At 44.8% G+C, this 26,181-nt stretch overlaps 1 protein-coding gene across 4 annotated transcripts in view; it reads right to left on the bottom strand.

Moving 5' to 3' along the window:
- Positions 1-26,181, bottom strand: part of rhbdl3 (rhomboid, veinlet-like 3 (Drosophila)) — a 119,469-nt gene that overhangs the window by 6,988 nt on the left and 86,300 nt on the right. For all 4 annotated transcript variants that reach the window (XM_067458370.1, XM_067458369.1, XM_067458368.1 and 1 more), the window contains one exon: positions 25,266-25,378. In XM_067458370.1, coding sequence (XP_067314471.1) covers positions 25,266-25,378 — 113 coding nt within the window. The remainder of the gene's footprint in view (positions 1-25,265; positions 25,379-26,181) is intronic.

The following is a 26,181-nucleotide window of genomic DNA, read 5'->3' on the forward strand; positions in this document are numbered from 1 at the left end:
GAGCTGAGGTAAAAGCGGCTGTGCTCGGCATACATTCACAGCGCGTGTGCAGTCTGGTGCATTTTCAGTTCATGCTTATGAAAGCTTAACTTTTAACAGGAATGATTTTAAGAAGTTGAAACACTTGGTGAGATCATAAACCCTAGCTATTAAAATATACACTGCCCCAGATGTGACTTCTGGCCGTAATGGTAAGGGGCGTGGCGATTCCGGACAACCTGTGCTTGGCACTTCAGCCAATAAAAATACAGTAAACTACATCTGGCCAGCTAACTAATCTAAGACCAATACAGCGGAAAAAAAAGAAAGTATTAAGACATGTTATATTGCACCCCATAAACACAACCAAACATAGAAAAAAACCACGGAACCACCCCTTTAAAACTAGAGGCATATCTTAACTTTAAGGTTACTTTTATCACATAAATTACAAATATACAGCATGTTTTACCTCTTCATAGGTCTATGTATTTGGGACAGAAGGGAACACAGTCACATTTTAAGCAGTTACCTGTGTATGATGCCCATCATAAATCAAATTACGACAATACCATGGGTTGGAGGGGAACACTGGAAAATGTGACAGAATGGACGATATTCATCTGTATTTGCAATATGCAAGCCACGGTTCAGCTGTCGAAACAAACGCTGGCAGTGTGGAAGCACAACGGGTGCGCGCTGCTCCTGCTCTTCATACGCACAGCCTCTGCGCTGCTAACGCTGCTTGTGTCAAAACCCAAACTGGTGTCAAAACCAAATGTGAAAAGGCATGAAAACATGACTGTTGTTTGTTTTGGAGCAATCAGTGTGGTGTAATTAAAAGTACATCTTTGTGTCTGTGACCAGAGTACTTAGCTTGAAGACTGATGATCGTAAACATCAGTCGATTAATAAAATACTGTTTAAATTGTTACTGCCTTTAGTTATTATTTTGAATTAAATGTTGAAATGCGTAAAAACTCTAACTTGATGAGATTTATACTTGGTATTAATAAATAGAATGTTAATTACAGTATTAGTGTAAATATACAAACTATGAATCTGTTTGGTCTCTCTTTTTCATGTAATGTTTTTTTAAATTTAAATTTAATTTACATTTAAAATATAAAACTGTGAGGGCTTCCTCCTCATTTAAAAAAAAAACACTATTGTACACCACACTGATATACAGTATAACATAAACAAACAAGAAAGTTCTGTTTGTGAGGAAAATCAGGCATTGGTTCTGACCATGTTATTTGTACATGGCAGTAAACACAAACAGGAAACTCAACTAAAAGATGTGTCAAAGCCACCCAAAACAGAGTTAAGCCATTATAACAGATATTCCTGAATTAAAGAGCAATCCAATAAGTAACAAGTCAATAAGTGTAAAAATGCAATGGCTGTATGCAGAGATGAAAGTGAACATGAAACCTCTAATTACTATATAAAGTTTCTCGACAGAGAGGGGCAGTGCCTTATGAAGATGTAATTACAGTACGTTCACACACAGTAAATACACAGTTACCCATTGTGATCAGACCTACACGTCGCTGCAGATAATTGCTGTGTAAAATAGTATATTTTGACTTGACAGTGACACGTCGTTGTTCCATCTTTACTTGGTCACATGCACAATAGTGCATCACTTTTTAATGTTCTCAGCTATAACAATAACGGCACAGAGAAAAGGTATTGTTGGAGTCACTTTCAGAACTGTTTTCTCCAGCTGATGAATGATAAAAACATTGACAATCAGAATTCATTCCGCTTTTGTCACAGTCTCACTTAGTTTAAACATTGTTTCAGTTTGCTTTTTCCCCCTGTTGAGTTTGTTGTCATGGTTCTTAGTTTTATTCATCATTCAGTTCAGTGATGTTGTATGGTTTGGAGACAGTTGCACTGAGGAAAAGACAGGAGGAAGAGCTAGAGGTAGCAGAGCTGAAGATGTTGAGGTTCTCTTTGGGAGTGACGAGGATGGATAGGCTCAGGAATGAGTACATGTGAGATGTTTTGGAGGCAAAAGCACTATTCGCACGGGATTAGTATTATCTAGGGATCTCTGTGATTTATAAATTACTCCCCCACATCTGAGTTTTGCGTGGCGCATTAGCACGGGATGAGCAAAGTCTGTGATTTTACTTGAATTTACTGACTTCTCCTGGATATGATGTCCAGGATTGATTATTTTATAGTAATAAATAAACATAATTTCGTTCAGTTAGCGAACAGACTCCATGAACTGAGCTCAGATCAGTGGCAGGAATCAGATTTCATTTATCACAAGTGAGAAGCTGACAATATACGGCGGAAGATTCCGTTTCAAAACTAAATGTAAAAGCGGATATTTAAACAAGCTTGTCATTGTACTGTTCTGTTCTGTTCTGTTCTGTTCTGCCATCTCTAACCCTACTGATAGATCCATTTGCGAATCCCAAGACTACAATCGCCGCTGTGCCTCGGCAGTAGTGGGACCGGAGCCCTGGGGAGCACGAGCCTGAACGTCGTCGTGAAAGAATGCCAGGGGGGATCTGAGTGTCTGTAGTGGTCTGTAGTGTCTGTTGGAAGCACTTCACAGTGCTCGCAGCCAGCGCCCTCAAACGCTAACTGTGCATGCTCCTTTCCCAAACAAGGTGCCACACACTCTGAATTGCTGCTTTCTCGCCATAGTGTTTTGTTAACGTTACTTTACTGAACTAGAAAAACACTTGAAAACCACTGAACAGATATCACACAGAGCGCTACCGAAAAAACAAGAGCTAGCACGGCTTTGTTTGGGCTGGCTTTGTAGCTTCCAGGTTTGTGATGTCACCGGCTCTGACATCTTGTCACACCATTGGACTGATTTTACATGTGCTTCAAGACGTCATCATGCAAGATGTTCCCATAGTGTCATTCGATGCAACGTGAGTTCCCTTGAAAGGGAATCCCAAATTCAGTATCTCAGAAAATTTGAATAATGTGAAAAGATTCAATATTAAAGACACCTGGTGCCACACTCTAAGCAGCTATGTAACACAAATTGCCTGCAAAGGCCTTTAAATGGTCTCTCATGCCCCGGTAGAGTTTTGGTTCCTTGCCACTGTCGCCTTTGGCTTGGCTTGCTCAGTTGGGAACACTAAAATTTCGATCTAAGTTTGTCAACTAAATAACCAAATAAAATGTATTTATTAGGTCTTAATTAATTGTATAAACTATAATACTGATATGCCAACATTGTCGCTATATGTGATGTGATCTACAAAAACCCATCACATGATGAAATTTTACCTTTTACAGTTTTTGAATTAAAGCTGGGGTCAAGTTCTTTTCAAATATAGTTTTATTTATTTCATGGCTTGTCTGAAAGTTATGGTTCCCTTTCGGGGAACTCGAGCTGCGTCGAAACGCTGTGAGAACGCCTCTGCGTTAATGCGTCGTGAAGCGCCTGTAGAACCATTCCATCGGAAAAAAGATTGATCGTCGGCGTGATGACGTCATCGACCGGAAGCTATAAAACGTCCGTGAAAACAAACAGGAACTAGCTTCTGAGCCTTCAGCAAGCGATCTGTGTGAACCTGACTGTCTATTTGGTGTTTTTGTCTGTCTATATCCAGAGATTTTCCACCCTTTTGTTAAATATTGCAGTATATATTAACAAACAAAGAGAAAATAAAATAGATAGAGTAAAATGGCGAGTGAAAGCAGCTTTAAGAGGTGTGTTCATCCCTGCCCACGCTACATCACGAGCGGGGATACACACTCTCTTTGTGTAGCCTGCTTGGGAGCGCAGCATGCCCAGGCAGCCCTCGAGGGGGCTGCTTGCGAGCACTGTGAGCGTATGCCACTGAGAACGCTGCGCTCCCGCCGGGCACTCTTCGAGGAGGGTGCCTCGGCTCGTGTTCCCCGCGGCTCTGGTCCCGCTTCCGCCGAGGCGGAGCGAAGGCTGCAGTCGTGGGGATCACAATTGGATGTTGCAGAGGGGTTAGAGACGGGCGCTGCCTTATCTCTGCCCTCACCTGCTCCATCCAGCGGCTCTTCTCGGGGCATGGAAGCACGCATGGCGGTTTCTCCCCCCCCGAGAGAGTCGCCGGTGCTCCAACTATCCAGCTCCGAGGAGGTGGACGTTGAGAGCATCGCGACTGAAGATTCGCCACTTCAGTCCCCTGCGAGTGAGGAGCTCGTTGAGGTTTTAACGCGAGCTGTGGCCAGACTAAATATTGACTGGCCCATAGAAAGATCTGAGGCAGGAAGAAGAAAGTCTAGTAAATTAGATGAAAGATTCCTGCCCGCTCGCGCTTCAGAACCTCAGCGACGGGGCCTGCCGTTCTTCCATGATTTGCACACCGAGGTGGCAAAGTCATGGAGGAGACCGGCATCATACCGTGTGTTCAGCCCTCAGACTTCGGTCTACAGCAACATCATGGGGCTGAAGCACTACGGTTATGGGGCGATGCCAAAGGTAGAAGAGACGCTCGCGAGCCATCTCTCGCCTTCCTCGGCATCGTCCCTGAAGGCCCCGACTTTGCCCACCAGACCATTAAAAACAACGTCGGCACTGGTGGGCAAAGCGTACTCGGCGGCAGGTCAGGCTGCTGCATGCCTGCATACTATGGCTATAATGCAGGCTTATCAGGCTGACCTGCTCAGGGACTTAGATGGACGTGATGAAGTGGGGGGAGATATTATAAATGAGCTCAGAACATCAGCTGATCTTGCTCTCCGGGCCACCAAGGAGACGGCCAGATGTGTTGGCCGCTCTATGGCAGCCTTGGTGGCTACGGAGAGGCATTTATGGCTCAACCCCACTGAAATCAAGGAGAGGGAGAAAAGCTTCCTGCTCGACGCGCCGCTGTCTCCTGGTGGCCTCTTCGGTGACGCAGTACACACTGTCACCGAGAGGTTCCAGGAGTCAAAGAAGCAAGCTGCGGCGCTAAAGCAGTTTCTCCCTCTCCGGGTCCAGGTCCCTGGGGCTGCCGCTGACATCAGGCAGCCCAAGCCGAGTACGAGCTCCGCTCACAGGGCGCAACAAAAGCAGAGCGTCGCCGCTCGAGCTCCCCCTCAGCGCGGGGACGAGGGGCGGCGCTCTCAGGCGAGGCCTTCGAGGGGCAGGGCTGATCTGCGGACAGTCCTGATCGCCAAGAAGGCCTCGTCGAAGCGTTCCTGACGCCAGAAGCGCCAGGACGCTGAGGGTGGTTCCCCCCGTAGGGAAGCGGTGTTTACCCCTGCCAACGGTACCCGCTTCCCTACGGCACCCTCGGGGGGCCGCGCTGCCAACCCCGCCGCAATGCCGGGGCGCAGTCGGTCTCCGCGGGCCACCCGAGGGTGGTCCGCACCCCCTTCGGGGGGCCCCCGAGCAGTCAAGTCAGTCGTTCCCTGCCGGTCCGCCGCTTCAGGGCACTGTGCTTGTTGCTCAAAATACACCAGAGGCCAGCCTCGAGAGGCTGGTTCCCTTAGTAGATTTTCTAGACGAGTGGAAACGTCTATCAAATATATCTCATTGGGTCCTGCAGATAATAGAAAAGGGGTACGCCATTCAGTTCAGAAGTCGGCCACCTCCTTTCTGCGGTGTCCTACCTACAGAGGTGGGCCCGGAGCAGGCTCTGGTAATGGCACAGGAAGTAGAGACACTCCTGAAAAAAGGGGCTATAGAGAGGGTTCCCCCTCCCAGCAGGGAGTCTGGCTTTTACAGCCGTTACTTCATCGTGCCGAAGAAGGATGGGGGCTTACGCCCGATATTAGATCTGCGGCTATTGAATCGCTCGGTGGCCAAGCTCAAATTCAAGATGCTTACACTCAGACAGATTGTAGCGCAGGTCAAATCGGAGGATTGGTTTGTCACCATAGACCTCAAAGATGCGTATTTTCATGTCTCCATCCTTCCACATCACAGGAAGTTCCTGAGGTTTGCCTTCAGGGGAGAGGCATACCAATATCGTGTACTTCCCTTCGGTCTAGCACTGTCACCCCGCACGTTCACCAAGTGTGTGGATGCAGCTCTGGCGCCGCTGCGTCTACAGGGCATCCGCATACTGCACTATATCGACGACTGGCTGATTCTAGCGAATACAGAACAGATGGCGGTTCAGCATCGAGATGCTGTTCTCGCCCACATGTCGAAGCTGGGGTTGAGGCTGGACGCCAAGAAGAGTGTGCTTTCTCCGGCTCAGAGAACCACTTTTCTAGGTGTGAACTGGGATTCGGTAATTATGCGGGCGCAATTATCGCCAACACGCATAGCATCGGTCCTGGCAGCCGTCAAAGAACAGAAGCTAGGCCGGGCCGTCACTGTGAAACAGTTCCAGAAACTGTTAGGTCTCATGGCAGCAGCGTCCAACGTGATACCTTTTGGCCTACTGTACATGAGGCCACTGCAGTGGTGGCTCAAAACGAAAGGGTTCTCCCCGAGGGGAAATCCGCTCCGCGCGATCAAAGTCACGCGGCGATGCCTACGTGCTCTGGTCATGTGGAAAAACCCGGGGTTTTTATCTCAGGGTCCCGTGTTGGGGGCTCATGTTCGTCGCGTAACGCTAACGACAGACGCCTCTCTCACGGGCTGGGGGGCGACCATGAGTGGTCGCTCGTCCCAGGGTCTATGGCAGGAACATCAGCGGCACTGGCACATAAATCGGCTAGAGATGCTCGCAGTGTTTCTTGCATTGAAACAGTTCCTGCCCGACCTCAGGGGCCACCATGTGTTAGTCAGGACAGACAACACGTCGGTGGTCGCCTACATAAATCGCCAGGGGGGTCTGAGGTCCCGTCCTTTGGACAAATTGGCACATCGGATCCTCCTGTGGGCCCAGGGGAAATTGCTGTCAATCAGGGCAGTATATATCCCTGGGGTCCTAAATCAGGAAGCAGACAGCCTGTCGAGACAGGGGCCGAGGCCCGGGGAATGGAGACTCCACCCAGAGGTGGTGGAGCTCCTATGGAAGGTTTATGGGAAAGCGGAAATAGACCTATTTGCTTCGGCGGAGAATTCCCACTGCCCGCAGTGGTTTTCTCTGACCCATCCAGCCCCGCTGGGGTTACCTCTGTACGCCTTCCCCCCGATTGTCCTGCTTCCAGGAGTTCTGGAGAGGGTACGCCGGGACGGGGCCCAGGTACTTCTAGTGGCTCCGTACTGGCCGACCCGAGTATGGTTCTCGGACCTGATATCTTTCCTGGAAGGCTCTCCGATGGAGATTCCGACCAGGAGGGATCTACTCTCTCAGGCGGGCGGGAGATTCCTGCACCCACGCCCGGAGATGTGGAAACTGTGGGCCTGGCCTCTGAGGGGGCTAGGCTCATAGAGGAAGGTCTCTCGGCCGAGGTCGTAGAGACCATCCTTCACTCCAGAGCTCCGTCCACGAGGAAACTGTACGCTCTGAAATGGAAACTTTTCTCAGCATGGTGCAGAGAACGCCAGTGGGACCCAGTTAACTGCCCGGTTGGTACAGTGCTGGAGTTTCTGCAGGCAAGGTTCTCGGCAGGGTTGACCCCCTCCACAATAAAGGTGTACGTGGCGGCCTTGGGTGCCTTCCACGTCCCTTTCGGTGGAGTGTCTTTGGGAAGACACCCTCTGATTACACGTTTCCTCCGTGGCACTTTAAGGTTGAGGCCGGTGATGCACTCGAGGGTCCCAGCATGGGACTTAGCCATTGTTTTACGGGGCTTGTCCGAGCCTCCATTCGAACCCTTGGAGGAGGTTTCGGATAAGTTCCTTACCCTCAAGACGGTATTTTTGTTGGCTATTTCATCTCTAAAGAGAATAGGAGATATTCAGTCCCTGTCTGTAGGGCCCTCATGTTTAGAGTTTGCGCCTGGGATGGTGAAAGCATTTCTGCATCCCAGGCCGGGTTATGTCCCCAAGGTTCCTACGAGCCCACGGGCCCCATCACTCTTCAGGCGTTCTGTCCTCCTCCTTTCACGACGTCAGACCAGGAAAGATTGAATCTGCTGTGCCCTGTCAGGGCGTTAGATACTTATGTCCACAGAGCTGCCCTGTGGAGGAAAACTGATCAGCTGTTTGTCTGTTTCGGGCCCCCTAAGAAAGGGGCCCCAGTATCTAAGCAGAGGATGAGCAAGTGGGTGGTCGAGGCCATCTCACTTGCTTATGAGGCGGCCGGGCAGCAGTCTCCACTGGCTGTCCGGGCGCATTCAACCAGGGGTATGGCTGCTTCAAAAGCACTTTTGTCGGGGGCTTCCCTCCACGATATTTGTAACGCGGCCGGATGGTCGTCTCCTTTAACCTTCGTCAGGTTCTATGAACTAGACCTGGCATCTACAGTTGGGGCACAGGTACTCTCGTAACCGTGTGCGCTTCGGCTTCACACATACGAGACACTTGGTCCTATGGCGATGTGGGTATAAGCGTTCTCACAGCGTTTCGACGCAGCTCGAGTTCCCCGAAAGGGAACGTCTCAGGTTACGTATATAACCCTAGTTCCCTGAGGGAACGAGACGCTGCGTCGCTCTGCCATACTCCCGGCGTGTCCGTGATCACTTACTTCAGGCTTTATCAGAAGTTAGTTCCTGTTTGTTTTCACGGACGTTTTATAGCTTCCGGTCGATGACGTCATCACGCCGACGATCGATCTTTTTTCTGATGAAATGGTTCTACAGGCGCTTCACGACGCATTAACGCAGAGGCGTTCTCACAGCGTTTCGACGCAGCGTCTCGTTCCCTCAGGGAACTAGGGTTACATACGTAACCTGAGACGTTATCTGAAGTCGGTGGTCACTATGATTTTTAGGAACAGAATTTTGAGAAAAACAGGTTAAAAAACGAACTCTTTTTTTGCATAGACATGAAGATGCAAGTCAAATAAATTATGAAAATAAAATAGAAAAAAAGTTATTCAAGTTTAGATTTATGAAAATGTAAAAATATATATTTTATAATAATATTTTATATAATATTTTATAATAATATGTATTTTACAAAACATGCTTTACTCTTCAACCACAAGACAATCAAAGCCAGAAATATGAACAAGTTGTGTTCCAAGTTTTAGGACGATATATCAAAAAATTTGCTTTCAGTGATATTTTGTTTGGGCGCAGTAGCAGTACCAAACTCTTTCACTAGATGACACCCAAGCTCTACTGACCATATAAGAGTGCATCCATTTCCATACGGTTTGGTTGATCTAAATAATTTATTTCTATAATTTTCATACATTTTATGAAGTACATACAAGTAGTATAGGCAGTCTGGCAGTATTTTAATTCAACCTCTAATAAATATAAAAAGAACAGGTGAATTATAGCTAACTGCTGTATCACAAATGGCAAATCTATATATTTTTTCCTTTATACTAAAAACATTTTTCAGAACTTTTTATCTGGAAATATTGACTGGATATTATATTTTGAACTCTTGGCATGAAAACAAATTGGTTGTCTACCAACCTTTATTTATTTTTCTGTGCTTATCGCTATTTCAAAATAAAGGTATTTTACTGAATATAAAAAAATATGAAAACTAGAATTTAGAAGCTAAATTGCACAAGGGGACTAGCTAATGTTACCATGAAGAGGACAGCAACTTGGTAAGTAGTGAAATACGTTTTCTAATGACACGGGCAGTCTCTGAACTTTGATCACCCGTTGTATGTTTAGATCGCATCGCAGTGCGCTAGTAGTGTAATGTATAGCAAGCACAGCACACCTGCAGCATGAACTCCTCTTCAGTAACTTCTCAATCATCTGATCCTTCATTTTTGGATGTGAAATAATCCATCATATGATCGTTTAGGGCACTGACATCACCAGGATTAAGTAGATTGAGGCGAACGAGATCATAAAAGTGATCAGTTATTTCAGACTGTGTTGTTCAATTTATCGAGGGAACTCGCACTGCGTCGTCGAGTGACGACACTCTGGGGAACGCCCTCGGCGTGACGTCTCTGAAGTCTTAAAGGAGCTCGATGAGGGAGAGGGTCCGTCCCTGGATGACATGTATTGACACCGACTTGTCTCTCTGCGTCACCAAAGAGACAGCCCGTGCAATCGGCCACTCTATGGCTGGTTTGGTGTGGAGTATGGAGAGACACCTCTGGTTGAATTTATCGGGGATGAAGGACAAGGAGAAATCCTTCCTCCTAGATTCCCCGATAGCCCCTGCGGGTCTCTTCGGCGACGCAGTCAATAGCAGTCTGGCCCTTGAGGGGGAACAGTTCCTAGGGGATGGCCTGCCACAGGATGTTGTAGAGACCATTCTCAGCTCTAGGGCTCCCTCTACGAGGAGACTGTATAGCCTGAAGTGGAATGTCTTCTCCAACTGGTGTAGAGAACGGAGGTTGGATGCCAGTTAACTGCACTGTGGCGTCAGTGCTGGAGTTCTTCCAGGACCGTTTCTCCGCCGGTCTGACCCCATCAACGCTGAAGGTGTATGTGGCTGCCATAGGGGCTTTCCAATGGCCTTTAGATTTTTGCCTTTTGTCCCACTGGGTAGACACCACTTGGTTGAATGAAATCTGCCACCAATCCGATTGGTGCTATGTCATGATGTAATAGGTGACGGCATACGCTGAAGCTATAAGAAGGCACCGTCACATAGTACAGACAGTCTTTGCTCTTCAGTGAGGCGCTCTGTGTTATATTGTTTGTCTATTTACTGTTGTCTGTCACCAGTTTTAAAAGCAAGCATGGCAAGCGAGCAGTTTAGGAGGTGTGTGCACCCGTGCCCGCACTTTATTACAGGCTCAGACACACACCAGCTGTGTGTGCAGTGTCTCGGGGCACAGCACGCTCAGGCAGCGCTTGAGGGTGCCACCTGCAGCGAATGTGAGAAGGTGCCGCTCCGGGTCCTGTGCTCACGGCTGGCCGTATTTAATGAAACCAGCCAGGCTCGCGAGCCCCAGGGATCCGGTCCCGCGTCTGTTGAGGCAGCGCGGCGATCATGGGGCTCACAACTGGATCTTGTGACGGGAGGCGGGCATGCTGAGGCATCTTCCCAATCCTCGTCCGATGATTCAGACGCTTTTCCGCCTCGTGAGTAAGCCCGCGTTGCGGCATCTTCCCGTGAGGTTGATAACCCAGTGCTGATGCTGTCTGATTCCGAGGGATCAGATCAGTTCAGCCTGGAGGCGGGCGGTGTGCAGGTGGATTTACCTCTTCACTCCCCTGCTCAAGAAGAGCTCGTGGAGGTGTTGACACGCGCTGTGGCCAAACTAAGCATCGAGTGGCCACAGGAAAAAGCCAGAGTCCAGCCTGTGAGCAAGCTGGATGGACGCTTTTTTAAAAAGCGTGTTCAACCTCCACGTAGGGGCTTGCCGTTTTTCCCAGATTTGCAAAACGAGTTGTGCAAATCATGGGAAAAACCGTACTCGGCACGCCTATCGAACCCCCCGGTGTTAGATTTCGGGTGTGTCGTGGGCGCATCAGAGGCTGGCTACAGGACGCTGCCACACGTCGAGGAGGCACTAGCAAGCTATTTGTCTCCCGAAGCAGCAGCGTCCCTGAAAGCCCCAGTTCTGCCCACAAAGCCATGCAGGGACACGTTGTCCCTGGTGGGCAGGGCTTATTGAGCGGCCGGGCACGCTGGTAGTTGCCTGCACACCATGGCGGTACTGCAGGCCTACCAAGCAGAGCTCTTAAAGGAGCTCGATGAGGGAGAGGGTCCGTCCCTGGATGACATGTCTTGACACCGACTTGTCTCTCTGCGTCACCAAAGAGACGGCCCGTGCAATCGGCCACTCTATGGCTGGTTTGGTGTGGAGTATGGAGAGACACCTCTGGTTGAATTTATCGGGGATGAAGGACAAGGAGAAATCCTTCCTCCTAGATTCCCCGATAGCCCCTGCGGGTCTCTTCGGCGACGCAGTCAATAGCAGTCTGGCCCTTGAGGGGGCACAGTTCCTAGGGGATGGCCTGCCACAGGATGTTGTAGAGACCATTCTCAGCTCTAGGGCTCCCTCTACGAGGAGACTGTATAGCCTGAAGTGGAATGTCTTCTCCAACTGGTGTAGAGAACGGAGGGTGGACCCAGTTAACTGCACTGTGGCGTCAGTGCTGGAGTTCTTCCAGGACCGTTTCTCCGCCGGTCTGACCCCATCAACGCTGAAGGTGTATGTGGCTGCCATAGGGGCTTTCCAATGGCCTTTAGATTTTTGCCTTTTGTCCCACTGGGTAGACACCACTTGGTTGTACGGTTTCTCCGTGGGGCTCGGAGGTTGAGGCCTGCGGCTCATCCCAGAATCCCAGCCTGGGATCTGGCAGTGGTTCTCGAAGGTTTTGCCGAGGCCCCCTTCGAGCCACTGGAGTTGGCTGAGGCGAGAAACCTGACCCTCAAGGTCTCCTCGCCATCACTTCTCTGAGGAGAGTGGGGGACCTTCAGGCCTTGGCGGTGACGCCAACTTGCTTGGAGTTTGCCCCAGGTGGGGTGAAAGCTATCTTGCACCCCAGACCGGGCTACGTGCCCAAGGTTCCATCTGTGGGGATGAGGTCAGTGTTTCTTCAGGCTTTTCATCCTCCGCTGTCAATCGATTGTATCGATAATAGGAAATAACGCATTTGATTTAAGCACGTCAGACTTTATATGGATGTTTTTTCTTAGCACTTTTAATGATAAAGGAGTTAAACGTTACTCAGTGTGCCTATATATGTGACGTCAGCCGTGCACGCTAGAAGCAGCACAAAGAAAACAAAATCGTTGATAAAACTAATCGTTACACCCCTAGTTAAGCCACACTTGAACAACTACAGCGTCAGAAGCGTCTCACTGTTCATGCAACATTGAAACACGGATCATGGTATCCATGTTTTAAAGGAACACTCAACTTTTTTGGAAAATAGGCTGTTTTTCTAAGTCCCTTAGAGTTAAACAGTTGAGTTTTGCCGTTTTTGAATCCATTCAGCCAGCCGATCTCTGTATCTGACGGTAGCACTTTTAGCATAGCTTAGCATACATCATTGAATCGGATTAGACCATTAGCATCATGCTCAAAAATGACCAACGACTTTCACTATATTTTCCTATTTAAACATGACTCTTCTGTAGTTACATCATGTACCAAGACCAACGGAAAATGAAGTTGCGATTTTTTTTTTTAGTCTGATATAGCTAGGAACTATTCTCTGCGTAATATCACTGCGCCGCTGCACCCAGAGTACGGCAACAAAGTTCCCTGATTATTACGCAAGAATGAGAGAATAGTTCCTATCAATAATCGGTTAAAAAATCAAAACTTTTCTTTTTCTGTTGGTCTTAAAACATGATGTAACTGCAGAATAGTCAAGTTTTAAATATGAAAAATACTATCTTTAAAAAAAATTAAGTCTTTGGTCATTTTTGAGCAATGCTAATGGTTTAATCCGATTCAGTGATGTATGCTAAGCTATGCTAAAAGTGCTACGGCCAGATACAGAGATCAGCTGAATGTATTCAAAAACGGTAAACCTCAACTGTTTAACTCTAAGGGACATGGAAAATGAGCCTATTTTCAAAAAAAGTGGAGTGTTCCTTTAATTGGCCAACAAACTCACCTAACCTTAACCCCATAGAAAATCTATGGGGTATTGTGAAGAGGAAGATGCGAAATGTCAGACCCAACAATGCAGAAGAGCTGAAGGCCACTATCAGAGCAACCAGGGCTCTCATAACACCTGAGCAGTGCCACAGACTGATTGACTCCCTGCCATGCCAAGATTTCTAAAAATCCTTACTTTGTATTGGTAATGTAATGTTTTAAATTGTCTGAGATATAGAATTTGGGATTTTCCTTAGTTGTCAGTAATAACCATCAAACATAAAAATTAATAAACATTTGAAATGTATCAGTCTGTGTATAATGAATGAATATAATATACAAGTTTCCCTTTTTAAATGGAATTAATGAAATAAATCAACTTTTTCATAATCTATTTATATGACCAGCACCTGTATATACTGCAAGATCTACAAACAGCCTTTTGCATTTCAACTTCTTATTGGAGTGTTCTCCAAAATATTCCAGAAATGTATGACTAGTTTCCCAGCTCTGGGTTTGGGCTGCAGTAAGGGCAGGTGTTAAACTGCTGTCCTCAGTGTATAACATCTGCTGCCAATTCCCAAGAAACACACACACACACACACACACACACACACACACACACACACACACACACACACACACACACACACACACACACACACACACACACACACACACACACACACACACACACACACACACACACACACACACACACACACACACACACACACACACAAGCTGCTAATGTCATCAGGGAGAATTAAATGACATTTCCACTTCAAATCAAATCCTATAGCTGATGAAAAAGGCAGGTGGGCTTCCTTTCTTCACTGCTCGTGCCTCTTCATCTCTCTGTTTTTCTAGCATTCTCCTTTTTCTTACTGTTTCGCTCAGCAGGGGTTTCAGACTGTTGTGAGAGGTTTTCTAATGTTGGAAAAGCTCAGAGTGTTTGTAGCGTTTAATCAGCTTTCCATTTGTTAATCTTCACAAGTCTGAAAGCACATGGCTAGACCATGGACATAATTATATAATCATGATGTTATAACAACATATTTGCTTCTATCCATCTGACGCATACATCAGATTAATTTCTGGGATTTCTTGAGTTTTCAAAATTTCAATTTAGTTTATTAAACCATTATTATGGTTTAATAATGTAAACTGAGAGTGGTTGGATTTAGAGCAATTAAATCAAAATTGTAATTAAGCAAAGCTGTAATGAAGTAATGAAGCAAATGCCCCACTCTTATCCACAATGGTAAGCCATTGTAATTAAAATTGTTTCAATAATTCCAAAATAATTGAATATTAAACACTATAAACACAATCAAGTCTCCCCTAGTTTAAAAATACATACAATAACACTTTTAGGTATAAAATAACATTTACTCTCCCCTGATGAAGCCATATGCAAAGCATGCTGGAAACGAACAAGTTAATGCAACACAAATCATTTATGTAACACAGCACAAATTAATTAAGTTTGACTTCCATTTGACTTATATTTATGTTAGGGGGATTGAACACAATCAAATTACGTTAGGACAAAATGTAGCAATTGTGTTTCTTTAGCTAATTTTTATTACAGTTTTTTTCAGTCTCTAACAAGCGTTTATCCAATCAGTCACATTTTCAAAACTCTAAACACAATTAGCACAGCATCAGTCTTTTGTGGCCATACCATTCACACATTTGTTGTTGTTTTCACGCAATATGCAGTCAGTGAACATATTTCCACACTGCTTACATTTCCTTAACAGACAAGCTCTACCTCCCAACAATTTTTTTTTAGTATTTACAAATGTTGACACACAACAACCCACAATAGCAAACACAATATTCCAAACCTTAGATACAGTATAAAAACCTCTGCTTCTGCAATAATATCAGTTCAAAAACAATATATCTCATCTGATAATAAACAAACAATTGAATAATTGACACACAGCTGATTTATGTTGGATAAATTGGGCCAACCACAGCTGATTCCAGTCTGGCTTAGACTATTACATTGACACTTATATAGTAAAAGGAGGACTTTGAGGAGTGATGTTTTTGGAAACAGAAACAGAAAAAGACAAATGCTGTAATGTCTGGACGAGGAAGAGTAAGAGCAAGGGGCCCAGGGAAAAGAGCAGGCCCAGTGAGAGATGCAGTGAGATGCAGGTGCAGGGAGAGGTTGCAGGTGCAGTGAGAGATGCAGGTGCAGGGAGAGGTGCAGGTGCAGTGAGAGATGTGGGTGCAGGGAGAGGTGCAGGGAGAGATGCAGGTGCAGGGAGAGGTGCAGTGAGAGATGCAGGTGAAGGGAGAGGTGCAGTGAGAGATGCAGGGGCAGGGAGAGATGCAGTGAGAGATGCAGGTGCAGGGAGAGGTGCAGTGAGAGATGCAGGGGCAGGGAGAGGTGCAGTGAGAGATGCAGGTGCAGGGAGAGGTGCAGTGAGAGATGCAGGGGCAGGGAGAGGTGAAGTGAGAGATACAACTGCAGGGAGAATGCAGGTGCAGGGAGAGGTACAGTGAGAGATGCAGGGGCAGGGAGAGGTGCAGGTGCAAGGAGAGGTGCAGTGAGAGGTGCGGTGAGAGATGCAGGGGCAAGGAGAGGTGCAGGGAGAAATGCAGGTGCAGGGAGAGGTGCAGTGAGAGATGCAGGGGCAGGGAGAGGTGCAGTGAGAGATACAGGTGCAGGGAGAGGTGCAGTGAGCGATGCAGGTGCAGGGAGAGATGCAGGTGCATTGAGAGGTGCAGTGAGAGATGCAGGTGCAGTGAGACATGCAGGTGCAGGGAGAGGTGCAGTGAGAGATGCAGGTGCAGGAAGAGGTGCAGTGAGAGATGCAGGTGCAGGGAGAGGTGCAGTGAGAGGTGCAGTGAGAGATGCAGGTGCAGGGAGAGGTGCAGTGAGAGATGCAGGGGCAGGGGGAGGTGCAGTGAGAGATGCAGGTGCAGGGAGAGGTGCAGTGAGAGATGCAGGGGCAGGGAGAGGTGCAGTGAGAGATGCAGGTGCAGGGAGAGGTGCAGGGAGAGGTGCAGTGAGAGATGCAGGGGCAGGGAGAGGTGAAGTGAAGTGAGAGATACAGCTGCAGGGAGAATACAGGTGCAGGGAGAGGTACAGTGAGAGATGCATTGGCAGGGAGAGGTGCAGGTGCAGGGAGAGGTGCAGTGAGAGGTGCGGTGAGAGATGCAGGGGCAGGGAGAGGTGAAGTGAAGTGAGAGATACAGCTGCAGGGAGAATACAGGTGCAGGGAGAGGTACAGTGAGAGATGCATTGGCAGGGAGAGGTGCAGGTGCAGGGAGAGGTGCAGTGAGAGGTGCGGTGAGAGATGCAGGGGCAGGGAGAGGTGCAGGGAGAGATGCAGGTGCAGGGAGAGATGCAGTGAGAGATGCAGGTGCAGGGAGAGGTGCAGTGAGAGATGCAGGGGCAGGGAGAGGTGCAGTATGAGATGCAGGTGCAGGGAGAGGTGCAGGGAGAGATGCAGGTGCAGGGAGAGGTGCAGGTGCAGGGAGACGTGCAGGTGCAGGCAGAGGTGCAGTGAGAGATGCAGGTGCAGGGAGAGATGCAGGTGCAGTGAGAGATGCAGGTGCAGGGAGAGGGCCAGTGAAAGATGCTGGTGCAGGGAGAGGTGCAGAGAGATGCAGGGGCAGGGAGAGGTGCAGTGAGAGATGCAGGTGCAGGGTGGGGTGCAGTGAGAGATTCAGGGGCAGGGAGAGGTGCAGTGAGAGATGCAGGTGCAGTGAGAGGTGCAGGGAGAAGAGCAGGCCCAAGGAGAGGGCAAGGTAGAGGTGTAAGAATGCGTGGTGGTGATATTCCAAGCGCTGTCAGAACAGTAGTCAGTGATGAAATTCGTGCCACTATCATTGACCATGTTATCAACCACGGCACAATCATTTGAATATACTCCAGGGTTTCTACTGATACAAAGCCATATGCTAATTGTTGAAGTAACCCTTTAATCTACAGTTTCTATGGTACAAAATAATAGTGATTGAACTTTGCTGAGGCATCAGAGTGTGTGTCCTGCATTAAAAATTATTTGGAGGCCGCCAAAAATTTTTTAATCCCGCCAAAGCCTTATTTGATCAGTTATTGTGATTTATGATCGATGTAGATAACAGGGCGCATGTTAACTGAGTGACAGAGAGAAAGAGCGGAGCGTGCGCAGTGGTTTGTGTAGGTGTTCTATAAACCAGAAGGTTGGCAGTTCAAACCCCGGTTCCACCTGAACCAAGTGTCGAGGTGTCCGTGAGGAAGACACCTGACCCCAGCTGCTCCCGACGAGCTGGATGATGCCTTACATGGCTGACATGGCTGTCGGTGTATGAATGGGTGAATGTGAGCCAATATGTACACCACATTGGATGGCCATAGGTCTGTTTAAAGGGTCATGAAACCCCCCTGCTGCAGCTGTGTTTTTTCAGACCTTCAATTTGAAAAAGCTTGTTAAAAGGGGAGTGGTCGACTGTGAAAAGGTGGGATGGTATTGTGTGGAAAGAGGGAATGGTTTGCATAAATAGGGGAGTGTCAGTAGGTTGATTAGCGATACCAATAGCAGCAGTTACAGCGGTTCTGAGACATGTTCTTGGTTCACGTTGGCATTGTTTACAACAGTGGATTAAATGAGGGAGGAGTACAGCGAATGAGAGAGCTATAAGTGGCATGCAGCAGAGATCGCAAATCATTCAGCAGTTCATCTTACATTCAGTTTGGCAAGATGAACAACGCGCCGGCGTGATAAGAGAACGTGAACCCCAACATGCGATGTGATAGATATGTGTAATTCTAGATCGGGATAAAAGCGAAGGGGTTTGAGGCTAGTCTCGACCGCGCATCTGAAGCACAGAGCGACGCGTGCTGGGTTGCCGTGACGATCCGCGCTGTCTATCACTCGGCAGCTAAATCTATATTTGTCCAAATATGCACGTTTCACTAAGAGCCCGAACACATGCGGTTTAGTGCATGGCTGTGACCACAAATAAAATGGAGAAGACGTGGCTTTTGTTCATTATCCTACAGATTACAGATTGGTTATTTTGCACTCCTGACATAAATTAGATAGTCAACGCTTGCAGGTTCGGCGTGCGATTGCTCAAGTTAATTTTACTTTACCGATCCTTTGTAGCAAAGGCTTCCACAGACGGCGCCGGTTACAGCTCGCTCGGCGCCCTTACGTTATTTCGTATCAGCACAACGCCTAGCTTTTCTCCGTGACTTTTCCACACGCTGCTTCCAAAACTTCCCCACCATATCTCTACAATAATGATGGAAGACGAGCCTGACAGAAGTGACTGTCTCATGCATATTAAATAAATTGTCTTGCATGCATACTACAGCGCAGGGATTGGACTGAATGAGCTTAATGTCATGAATATATATCGAGAATCGATCGGAGCGGTCGATGTCAGCATGTGCCCAGCAGCCCATACTTGGGCCGAAAAGGCCGCGCCGACGTCACCATTTGTGACGTTGCTCCGACTAAGCTTTTCAAACCGGAAGACAGAAATCGCTCTGAAAAAAGCAAAAATAACTATTTTCACATATGAATACCATTAATGAGTACCCTTAGTGTTTTCAATGATGTGCAGCCTATACATATCTGTTTACATCTCAAAAAAAGTGTTTTGGGGTTTCATGACCGTTTAAAGTGCTATAAAATGTAGTCCATTTACCATTTCATAATAAGCACTGTCTTAGCATATTTCATTCACATATTATGTTAGTCAAAATCTATGGAGCTAGAAAAACGCAAAATGATCTGAATTTGAATTGTATAAATCTGAATTATTGACAAGTGTAATCTAACAAAATGTATTATTATGTTCATTATGAATATTATATTATGTTTTCACACAGCAGATATTTTGTTCTGAATTAATAAACTGGAAATATTAAGTTTTTGAAAATACAGATTCAAGATTTCAGATGAAGAAGAAATTCAGAACATCAAATTCTATATTCTAAAATTCAAACCGCAGAAATTTAGATCTTACAGAAAGCAGCCCAGAGGTCATCATCAAGAAAGAGTAAAGGATGTCAGAAAAGTCGAACGGATCACCATCTGATCATTTAATTTCCTATTTGTAATGGAATAAAGAGAAGATCAAACGGCCCTTTTATACTTTTATTTTTATTTTAGATTAATGCACGGAAAATTAGATATCGGCTCCATGTATACAGGTCCTTCTAAAAAAATTATCATATTGTGATAAAGCTCATTATTTTCCATAATGTAATGATAAAAATTAAACTTTCATATATTTTAGATTCATTGCACACCAACTGAAATATTTCAGGTCTTTTATTGTTTTAATACTGATGATTTTTGGCATACAGCTTATGAAAACCCAAAATTCCCAAAATATCTCAAAATGGTTTTGGCACTGTGAGCAGGTGCCAGGTCGTGTTGTAAAACGAAATCTTCATCTCCATAAAGCTTTTCAGCAGATGGAAGCATGAAGTGCTCCAAAATCTCCTGATAGCTAGCTGCATTGACCCTGCCCTTAATAAAACACAGTGGACCAACACCAGCAGCAGACATGGCACCCCAGACCATCACTGACTGTGGGTACTTGACACTGGACTTCAGGCATTTTGGCATTTCCTTCTCCCCAGTCTTCCTCCAGATTCTGGCACCTTGATTTCCGAATGACATGCAAAATTTGCTTTCATCTGAAAAAAGTACTTTGGACCACTGAGCAACAGTCCAGTGCTGCTTCTCTGTAGCCCAAAAGTGGCTTGACCTGGGGAATGCGGCACCTGTAGCCCATTTTCTGCACACGCCTGTGCACGGTGGCTCTGGATGTTTCTACTCCAGACTCAGTCCACTGCTTCCGCAGGTCCCCTAAGGTCTGGAATCGGTCCTTCTCCACAAACTTCCTCGTTAATAGCTCGTTTAGAAAACCTTTTCATGACATGCTAATTTTTTTTAGGAATTTTGGGTTTTCATGAGCTGTATGCCAAAATCATCAGTATTAAAACAATAAAAGACCTGAAATATTTCAGTTGGTGTGCAATGAATCTAAAATATCTGAAAGTTTAATTTTTATCATTACATTATGGAAAATAATGAACTTTATCACAATATGCAATTTTTTTGAGAAGGACCTGTAGACCCAGCAAGACTACAGAGGTCTCAAGAGGGAATAAAGCTAAACCTAAGAGGATTTAACACCCTGGCATCTTTGAGGAACCCCTGATTATCAGGTCATGTTTGCTAATGACTTACCGTCTACTGAATCGTGATGTACCACTATGGCGGACATGTACACTTTTAAGATGGAGACAGCTGCCCCTCCAACCTCTCCAGTATGAAGAAAAGCACCGCCCCAACTGTGTATCTCTGTGGCTCTTCACCTCCGAAAGAACACTAGCCTTGGTCAGAGAATACCTCAGCGGGCAGCTATATTTGGGAAGTGAACCAATCAGCTGGTGTGTGGTGAGCGTTCTGGTTCGAACGTTCTGCACCGAACGTATTCACCTGTTCACTTACATTTTTATAGCGGTTTTCTAGTCACGTAAAGCGCTTTACATATAGAAGAGGGGGAATCTCCTCAACCACCGCTTTACGTGTCTAGAAAAGCGCTATAAAAATGTAAGTGAACAGGTGAACAGGAGGTGAACTACAGATCAGCTGGATTACTTGGGGATGGAGTCCCCAATAATAAAAGAATAATAATTAGTTACATTTTTATAGCGCTTTTCTAGACACTTAAAGCGCTTTCCATATAGAAGTGGGGGAATCTCCTCAACCACCACCAATGTGCAGCATCCACCTGGATGATGCGACGGCCGCCATATTGCGCCAGAACTCTCACCACACACCAGCTGATTGGTGGAGAGGAGAACGAGTGATGAAGCCAATCAGGATAGGGGGATGATTAGGAGGCCATGATGAACTTGGGGGCAATGGGCAAATTTGGCCAGGATGCCGGGATTACACCCCTACTCTTTTTCCGAAGGACATCCTGGGATTTTGAACGAACACAGAGTCAGGACCCCGGTTTAATATCTCATCTGAAGGACGGTGCTCTTTGACAGTATATTGTCCCCATCAGTATACTGGGGTGTTAGGACCCACACAGACCACAAGGTGAGCACCCCCTGCTGGCCTCACTAACACCTCTACCAGCAGCTACCTAGTTTTCCCAGTTGGTCTCCCATCCAGGTACTGACCAGGCTCAGCCCTGCTTAGCTTCAGTGGGAAGCCTGTCTTGGCTGCTGGCTAATATCCCTGGAGCATCGCTCATCGCTATTTCACGTCTGCTGCATGTTGATTTAATCTGGGATGTGAGTGGCAAGTTGGGCGGGCAAGTTTTGACAAGTGATGTTATATATAATATATATATATATATATATATATATATATATATTAGGGCCGGGACTTTAACGCGTTAATTAAGATTAATTAATTACGTGACTTTAACGCGTTAATTACGTGACTTTAACGCGTTAATTAATTACGAAACCCCCCCTTCTATTACTTCTCATTGTTCTCAGGTCAAATATTTATATGCAATTAAAATGCGATGAATTAATTACAAAGCCTCTAATTAATTTATAATTTTAAATAATTTTTTTTAATCGAGTCGCGGCCCTAATATATATATATATATATATATATATATATATATATATATATATATATATATATATACACCAAGACATTTTGTGTGTGTATATATATATATATATATATATATATATATATATATATATATATATATATATATATATATATATATATATATATATATATATATATACAGTCTTGTTCAAAATAATAGCAGTACAATGTGACTAACCAGAATAATCAAGGTTTTTCGTATATTTTTTTATTGCTACGTGGCAAACAAGTTACCAGTAGGTTCAGTAGATTCTCAGAAAACAAATGAGACCCAGCATTCATGATATGCACGCTCTTAAGGCTGTGCAATTGGGCAATTAGTTGAATTAGTTGAAAGGGGTGTGTTCAAAAAAATAGCAGTGTGGCATTCAATCACTGAGGTCATCAATTTTGTGAAGAAACAGGTGTGAATCAGGTGGCCCCTATTTAAGGATGAAGCCAACACTTGTTGAACATGCATTTGAAAGCTGAGGAAAATAGGTCGTTCAAGACATTGTTCAGAAGAACAGCGTACTTTGATTAAAAAGTTGATTAGAGAGGGGAAAACCTATAAAGAGGTGCAAAAAATGATAGGCTGTTCAGCTAAAATGATCTCCAATGCCTTAAAATGGAGAGCAAAACCAGAGAGACGTGGAAGAAAACGGAAGACAACCATCAAAATGGATAGAAGAATAACCAGAATGGCAAAAGCTCAGCCAATGATCACCTCCAGGATGATCAAAGACAGTCTGGAGTTACCTGTAAGTACTGTGACAGTTAGAAGACGTCTGTGTGAAGCTAATATATTTTCAAGAATCCCCCGCAAAGTCCCTCTGTTAAAAAAAGGCATGTGCAGAAGAGGTTACAATTTGCCAAAGAACACATCAACTGGCCTATAGAGACATGGAGGAACATTTTGTGGACTGATGAGAGTAAAATTGTTATTTTTGGGTCCAAAGGCCACAGACAGTTTGTGAGACTACCCCCAAACTCTGAATTCAAGCCACAGTACACAGTGAAGACTGAAGCATGGAGGTGAAAGCATCATGATATGGGCATGTTTCTCCTACTATGGTGTTGGGCCTATTTATCGCATACCAGGGATCATGGATCAGTTTGCATATGTTAAAATACTTGAAGAGGTCATGTTGCCCTATGCTGAAGAGGACATGCCCTTGAAATGGTTGTTTCAACAAGACAATGACCCAAAACACACTAGTAAACGGGCAAAGTCTTGGTTCCAAACCAACAAAATTAATGTTATGGAGTGGCCAGCCCAATCTCCAGACCTTAATCCAATTGAGAACTTTTGGGGTGATATCAAAAATGCTGTTTCTGAAGCAAAACCAAGAAATGTGAATGAATTGTGGAATGTTGTCAAAGAATCATGGAGTGGAATAACAGCTGAGAGGTGCCACAAGTTGGTTGACTCCATGCCACACAGATGTCAAGCAGTTTTAAAAAACTGTGGTCATACAACTAAATATTAGTTTAGTGATTCACAGGATTGCTAAATCCCAGAAAGAAAACAAATGTTTGTACAAAATAGTTTTGAGTTTGTACATTCAAAGGTAGACACTGCTATTTTTTTAAACACACCCCTTTCAACTAATTGCCCAATTGCACAGCCTTAAGAGCGTGCATATCATGAATGCTGGGTCTTGTTTGTTTTCTGACAATCTACTGAACCTACTGGTAACTTGTTTGCCACGTAGCAATAAAAAATATACTAAAAACCTTGATTATTCTGGTTAGTCACATTGTACTGCTATTATTTTGAACAAGACTGTATATATATATATATATATATATATATATATATATATATATATATATATATATATATATATATATATATATATATACACACACACACACACACACACACACACATATATATGTGTGTGATGTGATGTGTGCATGACAAGTGATGTTAGCACAAACTGTCTTGGTGTATATATATATATATATATATATATATATATATATATATATATATATATATATATATATATATATATATATATATATATATATATATGCTGCAATCACTGTGTTGTTCATCCAGACCAACATGTCCTTGCCCTGGATCAATGGCCGAAACCTCTGCAGGGCCGGCAATACCACCAGTAATTTGAGGCAGTTAATATGTCTGTCAAGGTTCTGACTTCGACATGACTTTTGTGACAACAACACTCCTAGATACTTGAGCTGCCCATATAAATGCAAGGTCTGTCCAAGGGCTGAACGTGCAGAAGCATCAGCATGATAGTCACACGGATGAATGATGGATGGGTGAGGAAGCAAGTGTCCTCTTGACGCATCATACTGATCTGAGTAGGGATTTGTGTGTGCTGCAGCTGAGCATGAGGAGGCAAGACACCCGCATCCAACATGCTCAAACTGCGAGCTGTGGGATCCAGAGAAGGAAGAAACAGCTATTTTTCTGAAAATGTGGGACCAATGCATTTTGGGCAGATGGTGAAATTAAAATAAACAAAAGGTTGTCCTCTGGGCTCTCCACCAGGGGAAGGAGTGGTATTTCACCTCTGGATCATCCATCTCAGGGACACTTCAAAGCCTTCCTCTAGTTCTTGGCACTCACATGACGAAGAAGCTGCATCATCTTCCTGCAGGCGGCTCTAGGCTGTGCCTGGGCTAAGGAGCACACAGGCATAAATGCATCTTTAAAAAGATGCTCTCTGTCTGTGTTTGCTCTTTTATAAAAATCTGCTCTTTTATTGCTAAAGCACCCAGGTGAAATCTTTGCACTTATCTTTGCTTTAGAGAGGGGAGAGAGACAACTGCAGTTCCAGCCTCAAACCAGGTTCCCTTGTAGAGGCGAATGGATTGAATGCTTGCATCAACAAACACTCCCCGCCAAAAGAACAAATCTCAATGAGTCAATGCACGGCATCTCCTTTTATACCTGTATGACTGGGGGTGTGGCGAATGCCAATTCCTCTTGCCAGTTCTCATTGTTCTTGTCTCAAAGCTTCAAAGCCGTTAGGGGCTCCAAAATGCAACCATTTGTTTTAGTACATTGACATGATGTCCAAGTGACTGACAGATAAGGAATGTCATGCAAAGACTGTATTTGAAAAATATCAGAATTATCAGAAATATCAGTTCCCACAGAGTTCAAACATGACTTCTCTAGTTTGTTTATCGCTTTTTAAATAAGCCTTTAAAAAGATTGGACTAAAAATAGCACACTTTTATTACCACAATTTTTAAAAGTTTGACTCACCTGCCAGTACGCCACACACATACACCAGACCAATTCTCAATGCTCCATGGACCATCTCTAACGGCACACCGACCAAAAGTTGCATGGCCATGTTTAGGCCCAGGTGTTCTATTCTGAAACATAAAAATCAGTTATAATCATTAGCATAATTACAGATGTTTTTTTTTTCCCTTACAATTCGGAACATTTAGATTTAGAACAGGGTACACAGACATGTTTGGTTATGTAGTTAGTAAGTTAGTAAATCTTACATTGTACTATTGTACAATTATCTGTAAATTATAAAACCAGAGGACTTAACTGGTCTGATAACAAACTATATACTGAGTCACATTAGAGAGAAAAAGCTTCATAAATGAAAGGTTAAAAGTCAGCAATACCATTCTCTAGCATCAAGCTTGCACGTTGAGCTTCTATTTACCATATTTGATGTACACTATGTGTGTGTGTGTACTGAATGTATATGTATATACATGCATATGTATATAAAAGCCTACAAAGACATCATATAAAGTGTGTGTGTCTTTTCAGAAGACTTGGAATAAATAATTATAATCATTTGAATTACTTTTAGGATGTCTTTATGTACTTTTTGAAAATTGATTTTTGTTTTGTTTTTTTTGTTAACTATTCCCTTATGATGCTTCGATTTATCAAATATAATAAATATGAAAGATTATTATGCCACCCACTTGCCTCTACCAACATTCAGATGTCAGTGGTAAATCCATCTGCTTATCTGAACTTCAAATGATGCTATTAGATTAGCAGAATATAGTTTTTCTAATACATTTAAAGTAATAGATTTTTTTTAATCAACCAGTAAACCTTAATTTATGTAAGAATTGGGAATGCTGTTGCTGTGATCTCATATAAAAGTTTTAAATACTTGTCAGAATAGAGCAATGTGTCAGAG

This window comes from Pseudorasbora parva, chromosome 12, assembly GCF_024679245.1.
Source record: "Pseudorasbora parva isolate DD20220531a chromosome 12, ASM2467924v1, whole genome shotgun sequence".
Classification (NCBI taxonomy): domain Eukaryota; kingdom Metazoa; phylum Chordata; class Actinopteri; order Cypriniformes; family Gobionidae; genus Pseudorasbora; species Pseudorasbora parva.